The sequence below is a fragment of the Candoia aspera genome, chromosome 1 (assembly GCF_035149785.1).
Source record: "Candoia aspera isolate rCanAsp1 chromosome 1, rCanAsp1.hap2, whole genome shotgun sequence".
NCBI classification, from domain to species: domain Eukaryota; kingdom Metazoa; phylum Chordata; class Lepidosauria; order Squamata; family Boidae; genus Candoia; species Candoia aspera.
This window is the reverse complement of record NC_086153.1, coordinates 307,191,213-307,204,324: the sequence shown is the minus strand read 5'-3', so window position 1 is coordinate 307,204,324 and position 13,112 is coordinate 307,191,213. Positions and strand designations below refer to the sequence as shown.

General features: G+C 49.8%; 1 protein-coding gene across 1 annotated transcript in view; it reads right to left on the bottom strand.

The window, feature by feature from the left end:
* Positions 1-34: 34 nt before the first annotated feature.
* Positions 35-13,112, bottom strand: part of PPP4R4 (protein phosphatase 4 regulatory subunit 4) — a 123,068-nt gene continuing 109,990 nt past the window's right edge. The window contains exons 23-25 of the mRNA XM_063290270.1: positions 12,964-13,031; positions 12,579-12,721; positions 35-2,521 (exon numbers count right to left, since the gene is read on the bottom strand). Of these exons, the coding sequence (XP_063146340.1) occupies positions 2,444-2,521; positions 12,579-12,721; positions 12,964-13,031 (289 nt within the window). The 3' untranslated portion in view covers positions 35-2,443. The remainder of the gene's footprint in view (positions 2,522-12,578; positions 12,722-12,963; positions 13,032-13,112) is intronic.

Genomic DNA, 13,112 nt, shown 5'->3' with positions numbered 1-13,112 from the left:
ATTTTAAGCTAAGGGTAGGATTGATACCAGAATAGCTATATGGAATCAGGAGAGACAGTGGGAAGAAATTAACATTCCACAGTTCAAGTATGTGGTGGTGTCCTCTACCTATTTAGTGAAGTATCTAGAGTAGAACCTGAAGCATGTCTCTTGAAATGGGACTGGGTTGATAAACCATTCACTTAAGAATACACGTATCTTGTGTCTTGAGGCAGGAGAACAAGACACTGGTCACTGATGCCTTCACAGGAGGCATATCCAAAATTCCAAAGGGTAACCTGAAGTCATTATCATTATCAAAAATCTTTTTCTGTGGTGATAGCAATCCAGGCTGATCAGAAACAAGATGGTCAGTTCCCCCCAAAACATGTTGGTAGAGAGATATCTGGCACAAACTGCCTGAGGCTTTGCTGTCTCACCCTAAATGGCAGGACATAAAATCTCTGCAAACAATGTGAACATTTGGGTGATGAAATAAAAGGGAGGCTGCTTTTTCTCTCCAGGAAATGGAGATGCTTTACCATGATGCTTGGCTATAGGTAGGTCACAGACAGAAAGCCCATGAAAAACAAATTTTGTGGCTAAGCCATCCAGTTTCCTTTCCTCTATTTGTCCATTGTGGACCAAGTGCTACCTGAACAGTGTAACCTCTAAGATAATTGAGTTCAGCTGTTCTTTTTCATACCATACAACTCAAGCTCATTTGCTGGGCATGGTCAAGCTTGGGGTTGAATGGACTACCTGCTGCCCTCCTATCAAAAGAAGGGGAGGGAAGATATTTCAGTAACTCTGTACTTGTTCACAGAATTTATGAGGAATGGCGCAGATGATAAAAAAGCATCACTTCTTTATCATCTTCACTATTTAGTTGCTACATTTGGATTATTGAATGCTCTCTGCATGATACTGTGAATGTAATTGAAGAGTGTGGCAAAGTTTCCTAGGAATACAAAAAACCGCTTATTCCAAGGCAAGCCACTAGTTCGTGTAGCTTTGTATTGTTTAACTATGGCAACAGCTCCCTAGGGCTTCAGAAAGAAATTATTTGCAGACCTATCTCGAAAGACCAGGTACTGAACCTAAGATCTTCTGCATAGGAAACATATACTCTACCCACTGAGCTAAGGCCTTTCCAGCAATTGGTGTTGCTACTTTAGTGTCTGAGTGTATCACTTATTGCTCAGGGGCTTAGTCTGCTATTATCGGAGGAGGGAACCTTTGCTATGCCGCAAGTATATTAGACCTGTACATTAGTCACTGGTGCAGTGAATATAGAATCTTCCTGCCCCCATTTTTTATGTTTAATTTAAATGAAAAGCTCCAAATTAAATGTCTCCCACCGAAAACATGCTAGTATTTTAATGTCCTAAGTTTTATTGTGCATAAAGCATTCATTAAATCACATTGTAAAAAGTAACCACACATTTATTCATTCACAAATTAGATTATCTTTATCATACACCAATATATTTAAAAAAACAGATAGTCTGATATCAATATAGTTTTGCTGATTGCATTTGTGAAGTAGAGAAGCTGACAATAGCTTCATACAGTCTCTCTCAAGTATCGGCATAAACTGAATGTTTTAAATAGAACTGCACTTTGCAGGCAAATTTTGATAGGAATGTTAGCATGAATACAAACAGATGATGTTGATATAGCTGAAAGCATGATGGCTTGAATTAACTACTAATTAAAAACTAGATAAATCATCTCTAAAATGTTGGATAAAGAGAAACTACGATATGATATACTATATACTAAATTAAAACAAAGTATTTATATAATAAAATTGCAATGTGAAATTAAAGAAATCATTTGTATGCTATTTGGAGGTATCTGTTTCTTATTAAAAAGTGAAAGGAAATCCTCTTGACATTTTATACACCAGATAAGCAATATTATCTAAAATTATAGCAGAAGTTTATTCTAAAGGACTATACTTCTCCACATTTCTCTGTTCATGCTTCCAGATTCCACATTGAAGCTTCTTTGATATTTAAAAGCTTTTTTGAAAGAGAAAGTGTCACTTGTTCAGTTAATCTTATACGCAGAGCAATTTCACACATATGGCCCTATTTCCATAGCAAAGGCAAATTAGGAGCCCATAAGCTTGTAAATAGCTGTATTTTGAAGTGGAGGGCACTTTCATTCCAAACTGAATAACCTGAACTAGTAAAAGGCATAATTGAGAGGGGGGAAATAGGGAAACCCTGTCTCTTTAGCTGCAGCAGATTTAAAGCACATTGCTAAAGTAATGTTGAATCAAGCACTTCACTTACAACATTGGAATTCTGCACATATTACATTATTTCTATGAAGATATTTTACAACATAGGAATTTATTTAACTGACAGAAGATGTTAACATTATGGCATCAAATCAATCTCTCCTTCTGGTCCTTCAGTTCAAGGTTGTACTCTAGCTTTGTCCAGTCCTGACTTCAGCCACGTTTCCTCCAGTGGTCTTTGGTATTCATCCTTTCTTTCACCAGCTCTAGGAGTTTGATTTTCTGTTTTTTCTTGAGACAAACAAAAACATGCTTATCACACAGAGCAGATTAAATTAACAGTGTACAGAACTGCTAACTTCTTACAATCATCACCTGGAACTTGTCTCCAAGACTTTTGTGATCCTAAACACATTTCTTGTAAGTAAAAAGTATCAAAATTATTTTCCCTAAATCCAAAATAATAAGGTGTTTAAAAAAACACAAAAAAATGTCCTTGATTCAAACCTAGTGCACTCACTTTTCCATCCATTGTTCCATTCCAACTTTACCTTGCTTACTACAAAGGTTCCCCACCCTGTGGATCCCCTGTATGAGGAAAAAATATTCATTACTATGCAGTAAATAAAACTCTGTGTATACAGCTCAGAATACACATATCTATTCCATCTCTTAAACTATAGGTTTGTAAAGCCTATATACATGGTAGCTGCATACTCATGGCACACTTAGCTATTAAGATGGAGCAACAGCTCAAAATAATTTTCTTATAGAATCCCTTTTAAAATCACACTAATCTGTTTTAATGCTGTTCAACACAGAAAAGTCCCCATTCCTATTTAACACCTACGTGAAACCACAGGGTGAGATCATCCGCCAGCATGCAGGTATCAGTACGCTGACAATACGCAGTTAGACAACTCTGCCCTGGGCCTTCCATGTGATGCCACTGAGGTGCATTCCCAGTGCTTGGATACTGTTTGGGTTTGGATAAGGAAGAACCAGCTTCAGGCTCAACCCTAAAAAGACTGAATGGCTGTGGGTTTGGCACCCGCCCCAAGCTGGTGATTTTCCATCATTAAATTTGGGTGGGGTGACAGGGTGGTGGTATGGGCAGAGGGGAGCACAGAGGGGTGGGCTGGCAAGGGCCAGCAGCTGCTTCAGCCATCTGCACCCTTCCTCCCGCAGGAGTGACTCCAGTGCCTGGAGGGCCTCCTACAGCTGGTTCTCCAGGATCGCTTCCAATGCAAGTTGCAGAGCACGCACTGCATCTCCAGGAAGCCTCTGTCCCTCCGCTTCCTCCAGTTCTGCCACCACCCTGAACAGCGCCTCCTACACAGCCACCACCTTCACTTGGGGAGCCACCGCTGCCGCCTCTCCTGTCTTGCCCGGAGATGGAGCACGCTGTGCCTCGCCATCCTGTCCCACCGCACTCTCCATGGTTTGCGGACTGTTGCACCTCATGCTGGTGGCAGAAGATGGGGCTCCTCCACCCACATTGCCGCCCTGCCTCCTCCACCAGCTCCATCCCACTGTCTCCTCCCTGGCCGGGGACAGTGGCCTTTCTTTGGCAGACGAGGCTCTGCCACCCTGCTGCATGCATCCCAGGGCCATGCCCTCCCCAGCACCTGGATCGTGGACCAGCAGCAGGAGGAAGAAGACAGCAAAGGTGTCATGCGCTGCCTCCCCCTGAATAACATTCAGACACTGGTTTGCGAATCAGGCTCTGGTTTATTGCAGGGCAGGTACAGCGTTGGTAGAAAAAAGCTGAGAGTGACAGGAGCGCGCCGGTGCGGGGTTTAAATACCCCGCGCCGGTCAGCGCCCCCTCGCTCACGGTCACGTCACCCCCCTTTGTCCCATGCGTTGCCCTGCCGGTGGGTGAGGGTTTCCGGGATCGCCCATCATCAGGTTTCCATTCTTCTGCTGATTGCTTTCAGCTGGGCGATCCCCGTTGTATTGCCGCTGATGGTTTGGGTGGCTCCGTGATTCATTTGGCTATTGTTTGTTGGCCGTTAGTCGTTGTAGGTTGATGGCTACTTAACTTGTACCCCTTCACCTATTTCCTTGTCATTGTCATGAGTGCCATTGCGCTGATGACTTTAGCTCAACGGCACTCATGACATACTGCCCCCTTTCCGAATAGTGTTCTCCCCCGGGTTTCTGGGTTTTCCCCGTGGAGCTGTCAAAACGCCACATTTTTTTTTTTTTTTTCAAAGTTCCCGCCGGAGTAGTTGTCGCCCCTCCCTTTGCTCCTCCCTCTACCACGTGCCTTCCCAGGGTGTGTCCATGGTGCGCATGCTCGGGTTCTGACCTGGCGTGCGCATGCTCCAACCACACCCTGTTTGTTTGGCTCAGTTCGGCGAGGCGAGAGGCGTGGCTGGTCGGGTGCTTCTCAGCTCCAGGTAGGGCCCTTCTTTTCTTATTTAGAGTGCGTCGCCTTTGTTGTGTCTCCTGGGCGTTGCCCCCAGGTTGCCCTGTTGACTTGCTTGCCACTCCCCCGCGGCCGGGGGGCGGGGGGAGGGTGCTGGCGATCGTTTGTCACCACCCCGTGGGCCCGGGGCGGGGGGAGTGAGTCCCGGGGGGGGGAAGGTCCACCCAAGTCGTGGGCTTGGGGGGGGCCCTTTCCCTTGGGGCACGGGAGGCGGGGGGAGGCCTGCGGGGGGGGGGTTTGGTTTTGCTGACCTTGGTTGCGGTTTGTCGGGGTATGCCCGGTGAAATGCTCTGGTCAGGTCAGGCGCGTTAACGTTGTGCGCCGCCACCCATTCCGGGTGGGGGAAGTGTTTCCACCTGACCAGATAGTGTAGAGTTCCTCGTTGCTTGCGGGAGTCGAGGATGTCCCTTATCTCGAAGTGGTGTTGCCCGTCGATCATAAGCGGTGCGGGCTGTGGCGTGCTTGGGTGCCATCGGGAGGTGGTTGCCGGTTTTAGGAGGCTGGTGTGGAACACCGGGTGGAGCCTCCGGAGGTTGTGTGGCAGGTCCAGGCGTATTGCTACCGGGTTCACTATTTGCGTGACTCGGAACGGCCCGATGTACTTAGGCCCCAGTTTTTTCGAGGGTTGGGTTGACTTTAGGAACTTGGTGGATAGATAGGCCATATCCCCCGCCTGGAACGTCGGTTGTTGGCGCCGGTGCTTGTCGGCCTGCTCTTTGTAAGCAGCCTGTGCCTCCTTCAGCGCCGCCGTGATTACTGGCCATGCTTCCGCGATCTTCCGTCCCCAGTCGCTGGCGTCCACCTGTGGTTCCGGGGGTTGAGGTAGCTCCGGTATGGGGACGAAGTCGCGCCCCGAGACTACTTCGAACGGAGTTTTCCCCGTGCTCGTGTGGACGGCGTTGTTGTATGCGACTTCGGCGAACGGGAGCAGTTCAGCCCAGTCGTCTTGGTGGTAGTTCGTATATGACCGTATAAATTGCTCTAAGGTGGCATTAAGAACCTCAGTGGCTCCGTCCGTCTGCGGATGCCAAGCCGTAGATAGGGCCTGTTGGGTCCCCGTCAGCTTCAGGAAGGCCCGCCAGAATTTGGAGGTGAACTGTGTGCCCCTGTCGGTCACCACACGTGCGGGACATCCGTGTAGCCTGTACACGTGGATGAGGAAGAGTTTGGCTAGTTGTTGTGAGGATGGGACCGACGTGCAGGGGATGAAGTGGGCCTGCTTTGAGAAGTAGTCCTTCACCACCCAAATGGCCGTTTTCTTCTGGCTGGGTGGGAGGTCCACTATAAAATCCATAGAGATTTCCTCCCATGGGCGGGAGGGTTCTGCCACCCGTTGCAATAGCCCCGCGGGTTTGCCTGGTGCCCGTTTGGCCCTAGCGCACGTTGGGCAGGACGCCACGTAGGTTTTTACGTCTCGCCTGAGCGCGGGCCACCAGAATTGGCGCCGTGTTAGGTGTAGGGTCTTGAGGAACCCAAAGTGTCCCGCTTGCTTGGCGTCGTGTGACCTATGCAAGATCGCCTGGCGTTGCGAGTCCGGGACGTAGATTCTGCCTTCCCCCCATGCCAGGTCTTGCGCCATCGTTACCTTGTCGGGGTTCGCCAGGAACCAGGGGTCGGTTTTGAGGGCGGCGGCGAGGTCCGTGCGCATTCCCCCTGGTAGTTGCGGTTGGCTTCTTTCCGTCGCCGGTTGTCCCGCCGTCGGCTGCGCCGTAGCGTCGAGCTGCCTCCGTGCGCCGCTTCGGGTGGTCACGGCCATCCCCAGTTGCGAGGCGGATAGGACCGTCCCAATGGTGTCTGGGGCGGGCTCTTCGCCTTGGGGCAGTCGGGAGAGGGCGTCGGCCAGGAAGTTCTTCTTGCCCGGCATGAACTTCAGCTGGAAATCAAAGCGGCTGAAGAATTGGGCCCATCGGACCTGTTTTGGGCTAAGGCGTCTAGGCGTTCGTAGGGCCTCGAGGTTCCGGTGGTCCGTCCAGACCTCGAATGGTTGGGTGGCTCCCTCGAGTAGGTGTCGCCATGTCTCTAGTGCCGATTTCACCGCGAAGGCTTCTTTCTCCCAGACGTGCCATCGCCTCTCTGTCTCGGAGAACTTCCTTGACAGGTAGGCGCATGGTTTCAGGAGCCCCGTGGAGTCTTTCTGTAGTAGGATGGCTCCCAGGGAGAAGTCTGAGGCGTCGGCTTGGACCACGAACGGCCGTTCTGGGTCCGGGTGCGCGAGGATTGGCTCCGTAGTGAACAGCGCTTTCAGCTTGTCGAATGCGGTCTGGCACGCGGGAGTCCAATTCAGCACTGTGCCTGGGTTCTTGGCGCGTCGGGTGTCCCCCACCCCTTTGGTTTTGAGGAGGTCCGTTAAGGGGAGGGCTATCTCAGCGAACCCCCGGGCGAATGACCTGTAGAAATTCGCGAATCCCAGGAAGCTCTGTAGTTGCCGTCTGTTGCGGGGCCGCTCCCAGTTTAGCACCGCTTCGACTTTTGCGGGGTCCATTTCGATGCCGTCCCCGGAGATTCGATACCCCAAATAGTCTAGGCGCTCTTTGTGAAACTCGCACTTTGTAGGCTTCGCATAGAGCTGCGCCCTTCTGAGCTTGTCGAGGACTTGCCTGACTAAGGTTACGTGTTCCTCGTGTGTTTTTGTGTAAATAAGGACGTCGTCGATGTAGACCAGGACCCCTTTAAACAGATGTTCATGCAGTACCTCATTGATGAGCTGCATGAACACCCCAGGGGCCCCCGCGAGTCCGAAGGGCAGTACCTTGTACTGGAAAGCGCCTAGGGGGCAGTTAAACGCCGTCTTCCATTCGTCCCCCTCCCTGATTCGGATGCGATAGTACGCCTCGCGAAGGTCCAATTTGGAAAAGACTTTGCCCGTGGACAGGTGGGCGAGCATGTCCTTCACCAGGGGTAAGGGATATTTGTTGGACAGGGAAGCCGCGTTTAGGCCCCGGTAGTCGGTACAGAGCCGTAGGGTCCCGTCTTTCTTCTCCCGGAATAAGACGGGGGCTCCGACCGGTGAGCATGCTGGCTCTATGAATCCCCTGTCTAGGTTTTTATCGATGAACTCCCGGAGGGTTGCCATCTCCTTCGGGGTCATCGAATAGATCTTTGGTCTAGGTAAGGGGACGTCGGGCAGTAGGTCGATCCGGCAATCCGTCTTGCGGTGGGGGGGTAGTTGGTCCGCCTCTGCCTCTCCGAAGACCTCGGAGAAGTCGGCGTATTGTTCTGGTAGGTCTGCTGTGGTAGCGGCGTTGTCTTGTGTGGTCGCCTCCGCTCGTCCTACCGTGGGGTTGCTTTTGCCAGCTGGTACTGGTGCTCGATACTCGCCGTCGCCGAATGTGAAGGTGCGGGTCGCCCAGTTGATCCGCGGGTTGTTTTTCGCGAGCCATGGCATCCCCAGGACTGCAATGGGCCGTCCGATGTGCGTGACTACGAACGATGTGCGCTCGGTGTGAGTGCCCATTTGCAGGGTGACCGGCTCGGTTTGTAGCGTGGCTGGTTTTCCTCCCGCTGTAGAGCCGTCCAGCTGGTGGAATGCCAGCGGCGTGGGGAGGGGGAAGCAGCGGAGGTCGAGTTTGGCGACTAGGTCGGGGTGGATGAGGTTTTTTGAGCACCCCGAGTCCACTAGTGCCGCGGCCGTGGTGGCTCCGTTGCCGGTAGAGAGTTGAATTGCTGCCAATATTACGGAGCTTTTGTCGTTTCGTTGAGGTGGTCCGCGTTGCTGTCCCACCGCCTGCCTCGCCACGCGTCTCAGAGCAGGCGGGGAGCATTTCCCGCCGGCTGGTCGGGGTCGGTATTGTCCTCTTCCCCCCAGTAAGCGTCCCAGCTCTCTTTCGGTGTCGCTGTGGCCACGGTCATTCGGCGGTGAGGCGGCGGCCCCGGGTTGGGTGGTTTGGGGCTAATTTTCGGGGTGGGCTTGGGCGCGCTGGTCGGCGGTCGGTCGGCGAAGCAATCCGCCGTCTTGTGCCCTAATTTGCCACACCTCCCGCAGGGCTCCCGGTTGAACTTCTTTTTTGGGTATATGGGGCCGGCCATCCCCCCGTGTGGTGCGGGTACCTTTTTCCCGGCATCGTTTGTGTCTTCCGTGGTTGTCATGAGGAAGGTGCGGTGCGCGTGTTCGGCTTTCCCCGCGAGGTGGATCCACCCGTGTAACGTTTCTGGGTCGTCGCGGTAGAGGGCCCATTGGAGAACGTCGCGGTTGAGCCCCCTTTTGAAGATTTCCAGCAGGGTGGTCTCGGACCAGTCGCTGACCTTCCCCGCGAGGGCTTTGAACTCCAGGGCGTAGTCAGGGACCGTGCGGGTGCCCTGTTTAAGTCTTTGGAGTGCGCTTTTCGCCCGCACTTTGGCTAGGGGGTCTTCGAAGTAGTCTTTCATCTCTTTGATGAAAGCAGGGAAGGTGGCGAGGGCGGGGGAGCTGGACTCGTACAGTTGGACGTACCAGTCCGCCGCCCTGTCTTGGAGTTTGATCGCCACGGCGGCGATCTTGTCGGCCTCGGAGTCATAGGAGTGTCCGTGCCTCCCCATGAACTCCCTAGCGTTGGTCACAAAAAACGAGAGTTTTGTGGGGGTCCCATCGAAGAAGATGGGGAAGTCCTTTGGGGCCCGGGCGTTTTGTGCGGCCCCGCCTCTCGCTTCTCGGGGTGTGGTGTCGGCCGCCTGTGCCATCTGCTGGCCCTCCGCTGGCCCGTGTGGGTTCGATGCTTCGCTCGGGGTGTGGGCTTGTGCGGGGACGTCGTTGGGTGGCGCGGGGGGCATAAGCGCCTGGAGCATGGTCCGGAGTTCCGTCAGCTGAGCCCGCATGGCCGCGAGTTCAGCTCGTGCCTCCTCGTCCACAGCCCGCGCCGCCGCTGGGGCCGGTTCCGTTGGCGCGTCCTCGGGGGTGGGTTGCCGGCGGGGTTCATCGTCCCTCTGCCGCGGGTCCGCTTCCTCCGCCGTCTGATGGGTGTCTCCGTCGTCCTCCTCCGTGTTGAGCGCCGTGGGGCTGTCGCTCCACGCCCGTTGCTGGGGTGCGATGTGGGGCGCGGGGTCCTCCGCTGGTTTCGGAAGTCGTGCTGCTCCCTCCCGCGGTCGGGTTGCCTCCGTCGCCATCTCCCCTTGGGGTTGGAGCTGAGGCTCGGGTCGGGTGGGGTGGGCGTCCATGGCTCCGGGAGTCCGCGGTGCCTCTGGCCTTGGTCGGTCCTCCTCTGTCTCTTGCCGCGCGGCTCGCCCTCCTTGCCCGCGCCGTTCCGGCCTCATCTTGCTGGTCTTCTCGCCGTCTACTCCTCCCGCGGCTCGTTGTCGTCCGGTGGGGCTCGGCGAGGCTGAGTTTATGACTCTCAGCTTTATGTCATGCGCTGCCTCCCCCTGAATAACATTCAGACACTGGTTTGCGAATCAGGCTCTGGTTTATTGCAGGGCAGGTACAGCGTTGGTAGAAAAAAGCTGAGAGTGACAGGAGCGCGCCGGTGCGGGGTTTAAATACCCCGCGCCGGTCAGCGCCCCCTCGCTCACGGTCACGTCACCCCCCTTTGTCCCATGCGTTGCCCTGCCGGTGGGTGAGGGTTTCCGGGATCGCCCATCATCAGGTTTCCATTCTTCTGCTGATTGCTTTCAGCTGGGCGATCCCCGTTGTATTGCCGCTGATGGTTTGGGTGGCTCCGTGATTCATTTGGCTATTGTTTGTTGGCCGTTAGTCGTTGTAGGTTGATGGCTACTTAACTTGTACCCCTTCACCTATTTCCTTGTCATTGTCATGAGTGCCATTGCGCTGATGACTTTAGCTCAACGGCACTCATGACAAAAGGTCAGCTGGGAGCGGCAGCAGTGGCAGTAGGGATAGGCGGCAGAATGCAGGGCCACCAAAGGGGTGGAGATGGGGAGAGAGGTAGGCAGGCGGGGGGAGGTGAAGCATAGGCCATTCACACAGGGCAGGAGAACATGACCATGGGATGCTGCGACCATCGTAAATGCTGGCTGGTCACCAAGTCCCCAGATTTTGATCATGTGACTGTGGGGGCAGTGCAACAGCTGGAACTTCAAGGACTGGTCATAACTACCCTTCATTCAGCACCGCTGTAACTTTGAATAGTCACTGAATGAATGGTTGTTCAGCAAGGACTACCTGTAATTAATTCACATACTTGAGGGGGTTATTTCAGTCTTTCAAACTACATGTTAAACTACTTTTGAAACTGGAGAGGATTTAAAAACATGACATGGGAAATGGGTGATGGCGTGACATTTGTTTTAAAGAAGAAAAGTTAGTAATGTATGCTTAAGTCTTTTTTTTGGGGGGGGGGGAAGTGCCTAATTTAGTTTGTTAGATCCTAGCATTGTGAATAAATTACATATTTAATGGATCCATTCTTTATTTTGCGTTCAGCCGTATTCTGCTTCCATTGCTTAACTATAAGAAAGTTTATGTTGAAAGACAACTGTCTTAAACATAAGAACTATTGCCAGAGGTAGACCAAAAATTCAAGCAAGACTGCCTGTCATTGTACTTACACACTTTTAATTTCATGAGTAATAACGTGAACAAGTCTCCTGAATTCTTGTTAAAGATACTTACTTCTGGGTACTAATGTTAAATTAAAGGAGTGATTTAGAACATTACCATGTATCTTAGCAGTATATGCCCATGTGGTAAAGTATTACTTACCCCAACCCACATTCAAATTATTCATCTTACAAAGCAAGAACATCGGAAGCCTCACTAGCTATCTATCTGAATCTTTTGTGATGTAGGAGTGTAAGTTATTATGTTCAAAGAAAATTTCTAAAGCTCTTCACAATGAGCAGACGGACAAAAGATAACAAAACCAAATACAACACAAGAGCATAATAGTAGCAGAACATACTTCTTTTGTCACATTTATTTTGTTATTCCCAATGTTTATGATTCAATATTTGCTATTTGAGTATGACTCATTTAACATAGTCTATTTGCTAGAAATGGAAATGAATATGCTCTGTTTGGAAAACTCACGGATGCAGTGTCTCCTGTGGGTAAAACCACTATCTGGATGAAATCCTTCTATGTGCAGCAATGCACTACAAATGAAATTCATGGGCCTACTATAAACTGAAAATAGATTCAGGTATCTGGGAATTCCCACAGCTTCCACTTGAGCAATACTGAAACACACACTGGGGTGCCATCATACATTCCACCACTCAGTTTTTCAAACAGTGGCACATAATCAGTTACATCAAATTAAAAAATACAGGGTGGTGATGAATCAAACTGTGAAATAACAGTGCTTACAGTAAACAATGGTTCTTTAGTTATCAGTACATTCATACATATGAGTGTGCATCCATGCAGATAATCATTCAAATCCAAAGCTCAATTTTTCAGAATATTTCAGAATGATTAGTACAAGTGCAAAGTCATATGTGTGATTCAGAGATAATGAATAATAGTTCCACACTTCTCTTACCCATAATCTAACAGCATTAACATACAGTGATCATGTGACTACAGCTGCTAGATACTACAAAGGTACATAGGGATACCTGAAAAGCAGTGTAGTGATTATTCTAGTCATCATATTGACCAGACTTAGTATAAGAATTCTAGTTCTTTGTACAGTACATTTGGGCCAGGAACATTTTCTCTGAGATGAAGCAGCTTATCAGAACAGGCATAGCCTCCCAAATACTAGATCAGAAGAATTCATTCTAATGTAACTCATGGTTTGTCCAATCCTATTAATAAATAAGAATGAATCTGTAACCACTACTTATGTGTTCTGGATAAAAGTGTGGTTAAAACAATAGTAAATAATAATCATCTTGACATAGTTACGGAAATGTCAACATACATAGTATTCATTTTCATCCTGAATATGAGAAACAACTTAAAAGTATGAATATGAAAAGTCAGTTTTTTGTTATAGCCTTTAATTCTGCACTAATTTTAGTTGATCACTTACAAGCTAACCTTCCGTGAATGGCTCTCTTTATTCCCATTGCTTTTTTGATCAACTGTGTTACTTGTGCTACGAGCGGAAGATGGTAAGGTAGAAGTAGAGTTAAAAGCAGCAGTGCCACCAACATTGGTGGGACGAGTTCGGAAGGAATCATCTGAAAGAAAGTATGTAAAATTTCAGTCAGTCAGGTTGCAATAGTTGATACTAATTTGTTTCAGAGCTACAAATTTTGTTAGTAGTATGAACTGACTATCAAGCAGGCATGCTTGCTTATATAATTTATTGCATTTGGGGCAAAACTAAGAACATCAAGCTCTATAAGAACAAAGAGAAACCAATAAAAGAATTGCAATAAAATATAATAAAATATTACTTAAAGTACCACACTTTACTTACCAGTAAATGAGAACATAGAATTCTTTGCTACTCCTGACACAGAACTATATCCTATTGAAGAACTTTTGCTGAAGGAGTATAAAAATAGATGGGAATGTTATAATGTGTACTTCTTAGTTTTTTATAATTTTTCACTTTAGATATTTCAA